The sequence below is a fragment of the Miniopterus schreibersii genome, assembly GCF_964146895.1.
Source record: "Miniopterus schreibersii genome assembly, chromosome: X".
In the NCBI taxonomy this organism is placed as follows: Eukaryota; Metazoa; Chordata; class Mammalia; order Chiroptera; family Miniopteridae; genus Miniopterus; species Miniopterus schreibersii.
Window position 1 is genome coordinate 56,882,162 of NC_138104.1, and position 13,746 is coordinate 56,895,907.

Sequence of the window (13,746 nt, forward strand, 5' to 3'; positions counted from 1 at the left end):
TCATCAGGGTCTCTCCAGCAGCAAGATACTCTTGCTAAGCCCTATTTTTAGTTCTCACAAAACTGTGCCATGTGGGGAATTGGAATTCCCATTTTAAAGATGACTGATTAATGTAAAGCTCAGAGAGGGCGGGTACCTGCATAATGTCACACAGCTAGGTAGGTGTGTGATTGGAATTAGATTCTAGCTCTGTCTGCTTTCCAAGTCTGAGTTTTCTCCATCTGCTTGGTGGGTGCAGTCTGACTGCTCAGGCACCCTGAGTGGGCTGTTTCTCTGGGTCGTGAGCATACTATGTGCTCAAAGACACTGGATTGGGAATTGGGGATGAAGTGAGCCCTGGGTGCTGTGTATTGGGCTTGCTTTGGTGAGGCAGTAGCTACCCAGGAGATCTGTGGACAAGGTTAATGCAAGAGTAGAGTGAGTGAAGCCCAGGGTGGGAGACTCTGAAGGTGCCTTCTTTGGCTTTGAGTGCCAGGATTCCAAAGACATGGGTGATGTGGCAAACGAAGGTCTGTATGTGGGCCACACTGTGGGAGTCTCTCACCTAGCTGTCTTTGGAAATGAATGATTTAACCCATAGCTCTGTCTCAGTTTCTGTCCTCACCTCCCCCAGGGGACTACTTAACTGAAAAAAAGGGATGGTGGTGGTGGTAAACAGCCCTAGAAATAGGGCCTTTAAGAATCATTAGTCTAAAAGGTGACAGATGGAAAATGTGTTTTGTTTTTCAGTGGGTTTTAAACTGTTCTCTCTTTTTCTCTCGCTGGTCCCTGTCCTCTTTCTTCCGTGCCTCCCTCCAGCGGCTGCGCATCTGGCCTGTGGGTCCGGCCGCAGCCCCACACCCTCTCGGTACCTTGCAACAGGCTCTGGAGATTAAGCTGCGCCTCGCGAAGCAGCTCCTCTACACTCGGGGGCCTGCCTGAGGAGAGGAACACGTTCACTGGCTGTCGCCATGACGACCTCGAGTGGGCAGTCGCTGTCGCATTTTCCCGACCCGAGTTAGCTGCAGCTAGGGAAGGAGAGAGTCAGTGAGAGGTGCAGCCCAGAGGTGGGCGAGGCGGCCACTGGGCGTTAGCTGTGCCCGAAGTCCCGCCCCTGCCGGGGTGGGGGTGGGGCGGGGCGAGGCTGCACTTAAAAGGCGAGGATCCGGCCGCCGCAACATTTTTCCTCGACAGATCTTGCAGCAGTGTGCTCTGTCCTGCTCCGCCCGGGTCCCGCTGTCTCGCCGCCTGGGACCTCTGCTCAGCGACTCTCCTGCCGCCGCCCGCCCTCTCCAGTCCCCTGGACGAGGTAACGCGCCCCGGGCCCAGCCGCTGGGCCTTGCGCCCGGAGCGCCCGCCCTCTGTGCTTGCCCCGGTGGGTGTGGCTCGGCCTACCCCGAGCCGGCAGCGGCACTTCGCTCCCCTCCCGTGCTCCTCAGCGTTTCGGCTTCCTTTCCCGGCCCCCAGCTCTCCAACCCCACCCCACTCCACCCCCACCCCGCCCGCGGACCCAGGGCCCCGGGAGAGTCCAGATGTCCGAGGCGTCAGGAAATCTCAATAGCCTACGCATGGCGAACGTGGCCCTGCGAGAAGAATTAAATGCCCTTCGCGGGGAGAATGCCAATTTGGGCCTCCAGCTCGGAAGAGCCCTGGCCGAGGTGAATTCCTTGCGGGGCAATGTCTCCAGCTTCATGCGCTGGCCAGTGCCCGTCCTTGCGGAGGAGAACTTTGAGTTCCCGCTCAGCGAGATAGACTCCGTGCCCGAGGGCGAACTGCCCTTCATGCGCTGGCCTCCCCCTCGCGCGGAGCCCGAGCGTGCCTCGGAGGAGCTGTTGGTCAATGCCACCCAGGACTGCGGCACCTCAGAAGGCCAGGTCGACCCTCCCCCGCAGCCCAGCCCGCCCCCGCCGGTGCTGCCCCCGCCCGACTCCAAGGAGCTGTCGGCGCAGCCTCCTGTGCCGCCTCTGGAGCAGCCTGAGCTAGAGCCCTTTTCAGGCGACCCAGTCTACCTGCCTGAATTCCTGATGCAGCTAGAGACCTTCATAGCAGACCACGAGGATCATTTCCCTGGGGGTGCTGAGCGGGTGGCCTTTCTAATCTCCTTTTTCACTGGTGACGCCAAGGACTGGGCCGTCTCAGTCACCCAGGAAGGAAGCCCCCTGCATGCCAACTTCCCGCGCTTCCTGGATGAAATCCGTAAGAAATTCTGTGGCCCCATCCCCCAAAGTGTGGCGAAAAAGGCCATCCGCAAGCTTAAGCAGGGAGACTGTACCCTCGGCAGCTATGCAGATGCTTTTCAGTTCCTGGCCCAATTCTTGTCTTGGGATGACTGCCGCCTTCAAAACCAGTTCCTCAAAGGCCTGTCAGAATTCTTCCGCAAGGAGCTCTTGTGGTCAACTGAAATGGCTGACCTGGACGAGCTGATTCTTGAATGTGTGGAGATAGAAAGAAAAGTGCGTGTCCCCAAGCCAATCCCGCTCCCTGGGGTTCGCAATATCTTCTTCCCTTTTGCTGCAGACCCTAATGTCGAAGGCAGTGGAGAAGAAGAGCGCTACAGTGAGGATGAAGATGCAGAGGTGCGCAGGCGCAGGCTGCTCGACCAGGACCAGCGGAGGCGTGTGAGAGCTATTCAGCAAGAGATGAGGGAGCAGGAGGAGAAGAGGAAAAAGGAGGAAGAGATGAGGAAGGAGGAGGAGATGAAACAGAAACAGGAGGACGACGACGATGAGGACGAGATAGTCGTGGTGGATGACGTGGACGAGGAAGAGGAAGAAATGAGGAAGAAGAATGAGGGTGAGAAGGATGAGGGCCAGGAACCAGGGCAGGAGCCAGAGCAGGAGCCAGAACAGGAGGAGGAGACGGAGGATGAGGCCCAGGATGATGACCTAGATGAGTTCATGGACGTAGAGCCGACCTTTGCCAATGCTTCATCCCAGACTTCTGGCTACTATCATGAAAATTTCCTAGATACATCGCCTCCCATAATACAGCCCAGCAGACGGAGGAACCAAAATCGAGTCCCACTGCTGGAGGGCCTTCCAGGTACCAATTCACCCTTCTACAGTTCACCACCACTGATTCGCCGGGCAGGTCGGTTGGGACAACGCCAAACTAGAAGACGGCCCCCGGTGCTATTCCGCCTCACTCCAAGACAGGGGGGCCACCGGGCTGCACGTGGCCGAATTCGAGTGTGAGTGCTGGGGCAAGATAGCCACCCAGAACACACCCTTCCACTGCATCCCCTGCCCCTGCTATTGCTGCCACACCTGCCCCATTTTCTGACCAGTACTTAAGGGAGTTCCAGACCTGAAGAACCTAAAGAAGACCTGTAGAACTCGAGACCATCTTGCAGCCATGACCACCTAGGAAAGGAGGAGTCAGCAACAGCTATCCTCTTGACTGTGCACTCTGATCAGTCCTGCCACAAGCTAGCCAGCAGGTTTCTGGGCCTATTCCCATAAATAAACTGGTCACCCCCTCATATTTCCTCTCTAGTTGTTCCTAACCTTGTGTTTTATGGTTTTATCAACTTTGACTGGCTCACCAGGACTTCACCCAATGCCTCACTGATCTGCCCCAATGAGTGAAAGGATGGGCCACACTGAACTCCTAATGCCACTGAGGCCACTTGATAGATACAATCTACAGAGAGCAGGATGGGATCAAGAAATGTGCCTAGAAGCCTACACTTGCTTCAACCTCCAGCAGAAGGACCCCAAAGTGGACCCTATATATATAGTGCAGTAAGGGTGGGCAAAGCCACATGTCAAATGGACATTTCACTGAGGTTTGTCCTTGACTAACTGAGCAAGCTAGTTCACCCTTCCCACAGACTACTGTGTCAGGGTCCTGGACCAGCTCACCAAATCTGGGGCCCTCCCTTCTTACCATACTGCCCTCCCAGGCATCCACGGTGGACAGAACCCAGCATTATTCCTTTCTTTGATGTTGCCTGGAAGATGGGGGAGGAGGAGGAGGAGGAGGAAAAAGGAGCAACAACTCTGACATTGTGAAGAGTGACTCTTTCCTTAGGGATGGTGGTCTCCTCCCTAGGCAAGTCTTGGAATGCAGCCCCCAGCCAAAGGTCTTTGCAGGAGACTTGCCATCCTTGGGGGTTCACAAGAGGCCTAACTGGCCTTTTCTTCCCAGACCAACACGGAGAGAGAGGGCCCAAGGCCTGCTCTTTAACTTCAATTTAAAGGATTCCTTCATTCTCAGAAGAGAGAGGAAGTTTCTCTCTACAGAGACTGCAGCCTGGCAGCCAGGCCATCCTCAAGTCTCTCACATGAGGGGCAAGCCATGGCCTGATGCTGTGCTTCAATTAGATGGTAAGGCTGGAGAAGGTGACTGCCTCCTAGTAACTCCTGGGACTTCTGGGTACAAACCTAGGGACCTTTATAAAGAATCCTGCTGCTTGCCATGGGTCCAGAAAACACTGCTTCTGCAGTGGAAAGGACACACTGTGTCACTGGCCACAGAATGCCAGCCAGATCCACTGCTGGCCTGAACTGCCCTCAACACTGAGCTTCCTGCACAGTGCCTGGCAGCTGGGCAAGTGCAGCCAAATTGTCTGTAGCCAGAGGGAAGAAAGCACAGTAAATCAAGCCTCTGTGCCTCACTGGAGTCTGGCAGATAACCTCAGCCAAGCCTTAGGATTTTGACCCTGGAAGCAAGAGGAAGGTGCTGGAGGAAGAGGAGTCACAAAGAAACCCAGTCTGCTGGTTGGTTGACGGTGAGGTCTGAATTCCTCAGTGGAAGGTAAGAAACCCTTTTGTTTATCATACATTTATTGGCCTGGGGATCAGTAGGCCCGGTTCCTATAACCTGTTGCTACCTTTTAAAAAGGCTTCCCCCTCCTCCAAAGAGAAAAGTAATGCATAATCATTATAGAAAATTTGGAAAACAGAGAAAACTATAAGGACAGAAATTATCCCAAACATTCAGAACCCCGCTACAGAGACGCAAGTACTATAAACAGTTTGCTCCCTTTCTCTCTAGTGTGTTTTCAGTCTGTCTTTTCAAAGCTGAGATCATCTTGCAAGCTCATGATTAGCAGGATTTAAAATGGCTGCCACCTATGTAGTGGTGCACATTGAATAATTGAAAATTTAAGTATTCTCCTAATTCGTGGGACATTTCAGTAGCCTGGTTTTCCTCTTCCCCACCAGTGCAGGAGTGAACAACACTGGAAAGAAATTTTTATCTGTTTTTCAGCTATTTCCTCAGGAGAGAGTTCCAGAAGGGGAACTGCTGTTCTTCGAGGCTATGGACCTTGTTTGCTGATGGTTGACACACTGGCCCTGCTCCCCACGTCCCTGCTGGAGAAGTGCAATGGACAGGTGCCTTGCAGCCCCACTTCCAGGGACCCCTCAGCACAGGCCCTGCCTGTTCCTGTGGTGCTTCTCACTCTGAGACCTTGTAGCCTCAGCCAGGGAAGGAGTAGGTGGGCAGTGAGCTGGTTCCTGGCCCTCTAGTGGCAAGGGGGCCTGGGTTTTCCTTTGACCCTCTTCCCCCCTTTCCCAGATCTTCAGTATTTGTTGTGATGTAACAGCCACAAGAGCTGTAAGAAGAACTATGGGCTTTGGGCACTTTCTTGGGTTGAAAGAGGGGTGGGTGGGGAAATGCATGCAGGGGTATGAAGACAGCCCAAGGATTCCCAGAGACTCAGGAGGAAACCCGTTGGAAATAAATGTGTTATTATTATTGTGTTACTGTGTTGTGAAGATAAGAAATCATTGTGTATGCTAAAGCTTTCTCCTCAATAAAAATATAAAGGGTGTGTAAAGACTGTGTCTGTCTGGGTTATTGAGCAAGCATAGGTGGGTACCCAGAGGCATCAGGCACTTTCCAGGCACCTTGCCTGAAGTAACCCTAGCCGGAAGCCTTCAATCCTTAGATTAGGAAACTAAGGCCCAGTGAGGCTCAAGGGACCTACCTAGAGTCCTCTGCGCATTTGTATCAGAAGGAAGTAGAGGGACTAGGCATTTGAAAAATATTATTAGTTCTCCACTTACTGGGATATAAAGGTATGAGTGGCCCAGCTGTACCACCCTATAACAGCACCCCCGTCCCCCGCCTGCCTCCAAAACACACACACACACACACACACACACACACACACACACACACACGTGTTTGGAGGGAGGGAGGCCAGGCGGGTGAGGCAGGAGGACCCTTTCACTTTGGGGCACTAGGTGGTGCTATGTGACACCAGTAGACTAGCTGGTGAAGATTTTTAAACAGCAACACAGCAGTCCACTCAAAAGCCCTCCCAGCAAGATTTCACTGCCCTCATAGCATGTGGATCAGAAGAAATTGAATCCCATTCGGGATCTGCTCAAGTTTTCCAGCCATGAATTGGAAATGTTTTTCCTGGTACAATGGGTGGGAAGTTTTATTGAGCCCCTTGCTAGGTACAAGTGCTGAGCCACACACTTGATGTCCATTATCTCAGTTCATTTACACTCATCTTACAGATGAGGAAAGAGGCTTAGAGAGAAGTCACTGGCCCAAGGTTTACAGGTGGTAAGTAGCTCTTTCTCAGCCCCACAACTGCTCAGTAGTCAGCTCCTCTCTGCCTCCACTCACTGTCTTCAGGGTCTGCCCCGTCCTGCCCACCCTCCTCCCAGATTACAGAAGTGCAGTGAGAGACAAAGCCCCATTTCAGAGGTACATTGGCTTTACCCCTTTCAGGAGAACGAAGGAAGAAAGGACATAAGGAAGGAAGGGAAGGAGGGAGGTAACCAGCGCATTTCTGACCATGTGCCAGGCACTTTCACCAACATCATATAATTTCATTCTCACAACAACTCAGTAAGGCACTTAATGCTGTCTCCTTTTAGAGGTGAGGGACATGAATCTTAGAGATATTAGGTTCCATAGGGGACTCAGGTTTGTGTGACTCCCAAACTCACAGTCTCTCAACTCTAATCCACTATGCTGTTTCCCAGGAAAGCCCCTGATGAGCCAAAGCCTCAGCCTGACTGGATTCTGGGTCTTTGCCCAAGCAACAAGGTATGCATCAGGTGTGCGATTTCTGGAGGCTCTGGGAGAACCAGCCAGGTGGCAGTTCTGCCCTGCAGAGAAAAGCAGGCAGTGGTAGTGCCGAGTTTGTGGTGATGAGCTTGTATGAGTGTGTGGCTGACTGTCCCTCTAGGGAAGGACAGGGCTGTAGGGCCGTGAGCTGTGTCTGTGAGCCCTGGGGCGCCCTGTTCTACTTCAGGGGTCAGATAAGGTCTCCAGCACCCCTGGAGTTTCTAATGCTTATTGTTGGTAGGGATAGGTGAGCCCAGATTGTATCATGACCCATCAGAGCAGGTGGGGGAAACTAAGACGAGCAGGATGAGCCTTGCCTAACCTTGTAGCTGGAAGCCCCATGAGTATAGGGAACAGGGTCCTGGATTCCAGTCTGATCCTGCCACTGACTCCATTTGGAACTTGCGTGAGTCCCATTCCTGCTCAGGCAACAGTCACTGGGGCCTAGCACACAGCTGGGTACACAGTAGGATTTCAATCTTAGTTTGGTACATAAATGAAGAAATGAGTGAATAAGTGGGCTGCTGGATGAAGACCTAGAGGTTGCCTGCTAGAGGCATTTACAGATTGCATGAAGCCTGGAGGACTAGAGGCTTTCCTCCAAAATGGAATCAGAATCCAGATTTCCCTATCCTGGAAGAATGCGTTGAGATGGCCTTTGCCAGGTGCACATGTGAGATCTTGCAGTCAGGTTCAGAAACCAACTGCAGGAACCTGAGTGGGGAAGAAACTTGTGGGGGGAAAAATCTGAGCCCTGGCCAGTTTGGCTCAGTGATCGGAGCCTCGGCCCGCAGACTGAGGGGTCCCGGGTTAGATTCTGGCCAAGGGCACATACCTTGGTTGCCGGCTTGGCCCTGGTGGGGGCTCGAGTAAGAGGTGACCACTCGATGTGTCTCTCTCACATCCATGTTTCTCTCTCTTTCTCTCCCTTCCACTATCTCTGAAAAAATAAAATAAAATAAAATCTTAAAAAAAACACACCTGAGAACTTCAGTTGATGGGGTTCAGGATGAATCAGCAGACTGGGTGCCGGAAATGCTAATGCCTTCTTGGGCTGCTGCAGCAGAGGAGGGGGTTCTAGAGATGGGCAGGACTCGCCTAGGGTACTGGCCAGCCAATGGAATGTGACCAGGCTGTATCTCACAGAAGCCTTTCTGCATGCCAGGAGTAAGGAAATATTAGAATAAAAGAAAAGCAGAAGGAAGAAAAGAATGGGAGCAGTAGAAGAGAGACAAGGATGGTGAGGGTCATAAAAATCCTGTTCCCAAGGGATGGAGGAAGGCAGAGGATATCTTGCTGAACCCACTGTTCCCCTCATTCATTCTGCAAGGAAACTGGCAGCTCAAGGTCACTTGCTTCATCTGCAGAATTCTACTCCAGCAGTTTCATATTCAGAACTCTTAACGGCACCCTTCACTCACACCTACACTGATGGAATCAGAATTTCCAGGAATTTCTATTTCTAAAAAGCACCCTAAGCAAGTCTAATGCCCAGCCCAGCCCAGTGCAGAAAAGACTAACTAGTTCATGGACATATAATGGCCAGTTTGGTTTTGAGCCTTCCCGTAGAGCTCTCCAGAGCAGAAACCAGCCTGGAGATTCCCCACTAAGCACATAGTAAGTGATCAAATATATTTGTGTAATGACCCCAGCACGCCCCATGGTTTGGTGTGAGCTTGCCCCTGCTGGACACCTGCTCAGATGCACCTCCCTGAGAATGAGGTGACATAGGGCGGGTGCAGAAGTCTGGCTCTGAGAAAACAGGTTCATAGGAGCTTAAACCTTATCTTTGACCATCAGAACTGACTCACATGGGGCCCTTTCCCCTCCCAGAAAATAAGGACAGGCATTAACAAAACAAGAGATTACCCTCAATTTGGGGGCTCTTCACCTCCCACTAGCACTTCTTGCATTCTGCCCAGACTAGGGAAAGCTTTGCAGGCCACTTCTCCCCAAGGATTCAACAGACACAGAAACACAAAGCCCAGAGTTCTTGGTTGCCCTGGTAACAGCAGTACTTACTGGGAAGAAAACAGTCTCTGAAAGGCTTAGGAGGGTGGATATTTCCTGTGACAGAGGGCAGACTCTGACCTGCTCTTTTAGTCCCCTCTCCCCTTCATGCCTGCCACACTTTGGGATAGAGCTGAGGCCCCTCACCTCAGCAACTCTAGTGGGCAATGGGTGAAGGTGATGAAAAATAGGGCCCTTGCTTTTTATTCTGCTCTTGTAGACTGTTAATATGAGGAAGAGGCTAAAATGGAAGGTGTTAGCATGTGAATTCATGGTGACTGTCCTCTGGAAAGAGGAAATCTTGCTTCACAGGACCCATACACAACCAAACTTGAGGAGGGCAAGTGCCCTCAGCAATTACAGTCCTAGCAGTTCCTCACTACAGAGGAGACATAAGTCAGAAAGAGTGTCCAGAAGTTCCAGAGTTCTCCCCACAAGTTCAGCCCCTCCTCACTTCTCATCTGGACTACTGACGTAGCCTCCTTGCTGGTCTATCCAGCCTCTAGTCTCTACTCCTTCTAATAAATCCACCTTCTGCATGCTTGGGGGTGGGTGGGTAGGCCCTGTTGCTCCTATACAAAAACCCTTCTGGGGCTTTCCTTCCTCTGTTAGGAGACTTGTGGACCTGATGCTGGCATTCTTCACTATCTGCTCATAAAATATGTAGGCCATCTCACCTCCCCATGTCATCCCTCTTCCCTCTTCCAGTTACTTCCTTTTTTCCTTACATACGAAAGCCTTTCATGTCTCTGGGCTTTTGCACACCCTATTCCCTCTGCCTTAAAAATTCATAAAGGCTCCTTGCCCCACTCCAATTGGCAATTAACTCAGCTCATAGACCACTTCCTCCAGGAGGCAGCCTTCGCTCCCCAGACACGCTCCTGCCTCTCTGAGTCCCTATTCACTTCCCCAACCCCATTGCTCTGTGTGAGGCTTGAGTCGTTCCTGAGACCAGAGGCTGGTTCATGACTCCAAATGAGTTCGTTGCTGCAAAGCTGATGTTCAGTATGAGAACAGGCACAGGCACTTGTCCCCTTCACAGGTGGGTCTGCATTGTCAGTAGCCTTTTGGAGAAGCACTGGCATCCTAAGATCAGGCTGAGGGCTGATAGTATGCAAATGGATCTGGGAGCACCCCCATCCTATCAAGTTGGAGATGTGGACAGTAAGGAATAGTTTGGAAAGAGAAACCAGGAGCTTACAGAGCTGGTTGTTCATTCGCAACTGAGTACTCTGTTGATGGTTTCTGCCTCTTTGAGGGGCCATCACTCCCTCTTAGTGGTGTGGTGGAGAGTGACCTCCACTTGGCTTCAGTCACATAGACTTGTCTTTGAACCCTGGCTCTGCCACTTCCTTGTCGTGTACCCTTGGGTTGGTTATTTTCCCTCTCTAAGTTCCAGTTTCCTTTTTCTAAAAATGGAGATAATAATAGGATATATCAGTGAGATAATTGATATGAGCCAACAACAACAAAAATAGCAAAAACTTATTAGCACTTACTATTTGTTGGGCACTAAGTGCTTTATATTTATTAACTCATTGAATCATCACAACAACCTTATAAAGTATGTAGTGTTATTATTCCCCATTTTGCAGATTAAGAAATGACACAGAAAGTTTAAGTTGCCCAGCGTCATAGCACTAGCATGCAAGTGCTTTCGAGCTTGCAGGTCATATTGAGAAAGTTCTGTGAGTCAGAAATTAGGCCAGTGGAGCAGGAGAGCACCAAGATCCAGGGCAGGGGTCTTAATCAGTTTTAGGTCATAAATTCTTCTAGCAGTTTGGTGAAACCTCTAAACCCCTTCTCAGAATAATGTTTTCAGATGCATAAAATAAAATATGTAGAATTACAAAGGAAACCAATCATATTGAAATAGTTATAAAATATTTTTAAGAAATAGTGATCTTGTTATATTAGTACTTTAATAATGCATTAAATGACAAAATTTGGTGAAAAGTCTATAGATTAGAATTTATATATATATATTGATTTCAGAGAGAGGAAGGGAGAGGGAGAGAGATAGAAACATCAATGATGAGAGAGAGTCATTAATCGGCTGCCTCCTGCAAGTCCTCTGACCAGGAATTGAACCTCAATCTCTTGGATCATAGGTTGATGCTCAACCACTGAGCCACAGCAGCAGGGCTAGATTAGAAGTTTTGAAGTGATGATGAGCATCAGTAACTTTTTTGAGATACAACTGTAAGGTGATAAGAAAATATTTGTGATTTCTATTGGGGGATAAAGTCACTAATACTGCTAATACTATTATGGCTTGTTGCCTACATTCCTAATTTGAGGAAATGCTAAATTTCTGTTAGAGGTTAGTGGAAATAAGATCAAATAATTTTTTCATCCAAGTTCATAGACCTCTTAAATTGGAGGTTCATGGAGCTCAAGTTAACAAACTCTGTCTTTGGGTGTCAGAGAAAAGACAATGGCTGCACTGTCAGCTCTGAGGAGAAGCTGGGGGGCGCTTCTGAGGGGGGGGGCTGGCAGAAAAACAAGTGTGTGGTTTCTCTTTCAAGAACTGTTTACAAAAATCATGAAGTCTGGCATATCCCTCTTCCTCTTGGTCCTGAGTCAGGAGCTCAGGGTGGGGTTGAGGCTGTCACACTTGGTTTGAATTTCAAGCTCACCACACACCCATCTCTAAGAGTTGATTTGTTGCCACTTCCTTACCAGTAAAATATCGGGGGGTTTGGCTTTATTTTAAAATTTGGACCTGTTTTCACACACAGATTTTCCATTAGTCTGGAAATAATCTTTAAGTGGACATTTTATTGGCTCTTAGATGTTTTCTGAGCTAATGGATGCTTCTGCCTTAGCACTCCAGCCAGGCTTAGGGCTCCCAGAGAGAAGGAGAAAGATTATCAACTGTGCCATGCACCCCAGAACACCAGTCAGAATAGGTACTTTTCCAAAATGCCAAATACTTTTTCTTGCCTTTGCCACCTGTTAGCTTGAGTCCCTGCCAACCAGAGCAGCACAGTCCTGGGTACCATGGTCAAGGAGACAAATGGTTGGAACAGCAGTAGGCCTCTGCTTTTCTAAACTTGCCTCCGTTGCCATTTAATACTCAAAGAGAGCACTGCTCATAAAGAACCAGAAGCCAGGTCTACTCATAATACCTTTCTTGGGGGTCCCAGCTGTCCAGGATGCTTCTGCTCTTCTTTGGGCTCCTATATTTACTTAGAAATGGGCAATAGTTGCCTGATGGCCATGCACTAAAAAGGCTGCTGCTTAATTTCCAAAGTGAGAGGGTAGGACCATGATAGCCTTATGAACTACTGCCATTGGCTAATAAAGAGATTGGTTCAGAATGAATCTACTTCAGTTAGTCGAGGGAACAGAACAGTATGCTTTAGGGGTTCAGACTGACAGCTCCACATGCTGGAATGTGAAGAAGACTTATTTTCTTGACTATAAAAGAAATATATGTATGTCTTAAGTTGGCCAAGGCTCTTAAATATAGGCTGAAGGAGACTGAAGAGCAAATGAGAATTCAAATAAACTTTGGTTAGCTAGATTGTCCAAGAATAAAAGAGAGAAGACCCCAATTACTAAAATCAGAAATGAAAGAGGAGACATTACAATCATCCTCATAGAAATAAAAAGGAGTATAAAAGGAATACTGTGAGCAATTATATGACAATAAATTATATAACTTAGATGAATTGCATAAATTCCTAGAAAGATAAAACTATTGCGAATAACTGAAGAAAAATGGAAACTCCAAATGAACCTATAAGTAAAGAGACTGAATTAATAATCAAAACTACCCATGAAAAAAAGCCAAGACACAGATGGCTTCTATGGTGAATTCTACCAAACACGTAAAGAAGAACTAATGCTGATTCTTTACAAACTCTTTAAAAATATAGAAGAGGAAGTAACATTTTTCAACTCATTCTCTGAGGTCATTATTACCATGATATCAAAACTAGTCAGAAACATCATGAGAAAACTATAAACCATTATCTCTTATAAATATGGACACCAAAATCCTCAACAAAATATTCTCAAACCAAATCCAGCAACAGATAAAAAGGATCATACACCATAACCAAGTAGAAGGATTTATCCCAGGAATGCAAACTTATTGTAACATCTTAAAATCAATTAATGAAATACAGCATATAAGTAGAATAAAACACAAAAACATGATAATCTCAATAGAAACAGAAAAAGAATTTGACAAAAATCCAACACCCTTTCATGATAAAAAACATTCAACAAACTAAGAATAAAAAGGAATTTTCTCAACCTGACAAAGGACTTCTATGAAAAACCCACAATAGCATCATAAGGGTGAAACATTAGAAGCTTTCCTTCTAAGATCAAGAACAAGACAAAGAAGTCCACTCTTGCTACTTCTACTCAACATTGTACTGGGGTTTCTAGCCAGAGCAATTTGATTAAAAAAAAAAAATAAAGAAAAGGCATTGGAAAGATTGCAAAGGAAGAAGTAAACTATATTTGCAGATGGTATGATTTTGTATATAGAAATTCTAGAGAATCTGCTAAAAACCTATTGGAATTAATAAATGAGTTCTACAAGGTTGTGGGATATAAAATCAATATAAAAATTGTATTGCTATATACGCCTGCAATGAATAATATGAAGTAAAACTAAGAAAACAATTCCATTTACAATACCTTCAAAAGAATAAGACAGAATAAATTAAACAAAGTGGTGCAAGACTTGTACACTGAAAACTT

The 13,746-nt window shown here is 48.1% G+C and overlaps 2 protein-coding genes across 5 annotated transcripts in view; one reads left to right on the forward strand and one right to left on the reverse strand.

The window, feature by feature from the left end:
* The window catches only part of NHSL2 (NHS like 2), a gene marked incomplete at its 5' end in the record, with an annotated part of 299,412 nt that overhangs the window by 19,985 nt on the left and 265,681 nt on the right, over nucleotides 1-13,746 (reverse strand). Inside the window, one exon of one of the 4 annotated variants that reach the window (XM_081125821.1) lies at nucleotides 852-1,007. The exons of the other annotated variants lie outside the window; for them this stretch is intronic. Within the exon in view, the coding sequence (XP_080981947.1) occupies nucleotides 852-1,007 (156 nt within the window). The remainder of the gene's footprint in view (nucleotides 1-851; nucleotides 1,008-13,746) is intronic. 4 annotated transcript variants of the gene reach the window in all.
* Nucleotides 1,302-5,764, forward strand: RTL5 (retrotransposon Gag like 5). Its single transcript, XM_081125822.1, has 2 exons — nucleotides 1,302-4,737; nucleotides 5,194-5,764. The coding sequence occupies exon 1, from the start codon at nucleotides 1,512-1,514 to the stop codon at nucleotides 3,171-3,173; it is 1,662 nt and encodes a 553-aa protein (XP_080981948.1). The 5' UTR covers nucleotides 1,302-1,511; the 3' UTR covers nucleotides 3,174-4,737; nucleotides 5,194-5,764.

What these genes read in the sequence shown, in the direction of transcription:
- RTL5 (XM_081125822.1), top strand. Translation starts at nt 1,512, where the DNA reads ATGTCCGAGGCGTCAGGAAATCTCAATAGCCTACGCATGGCGAACGTG.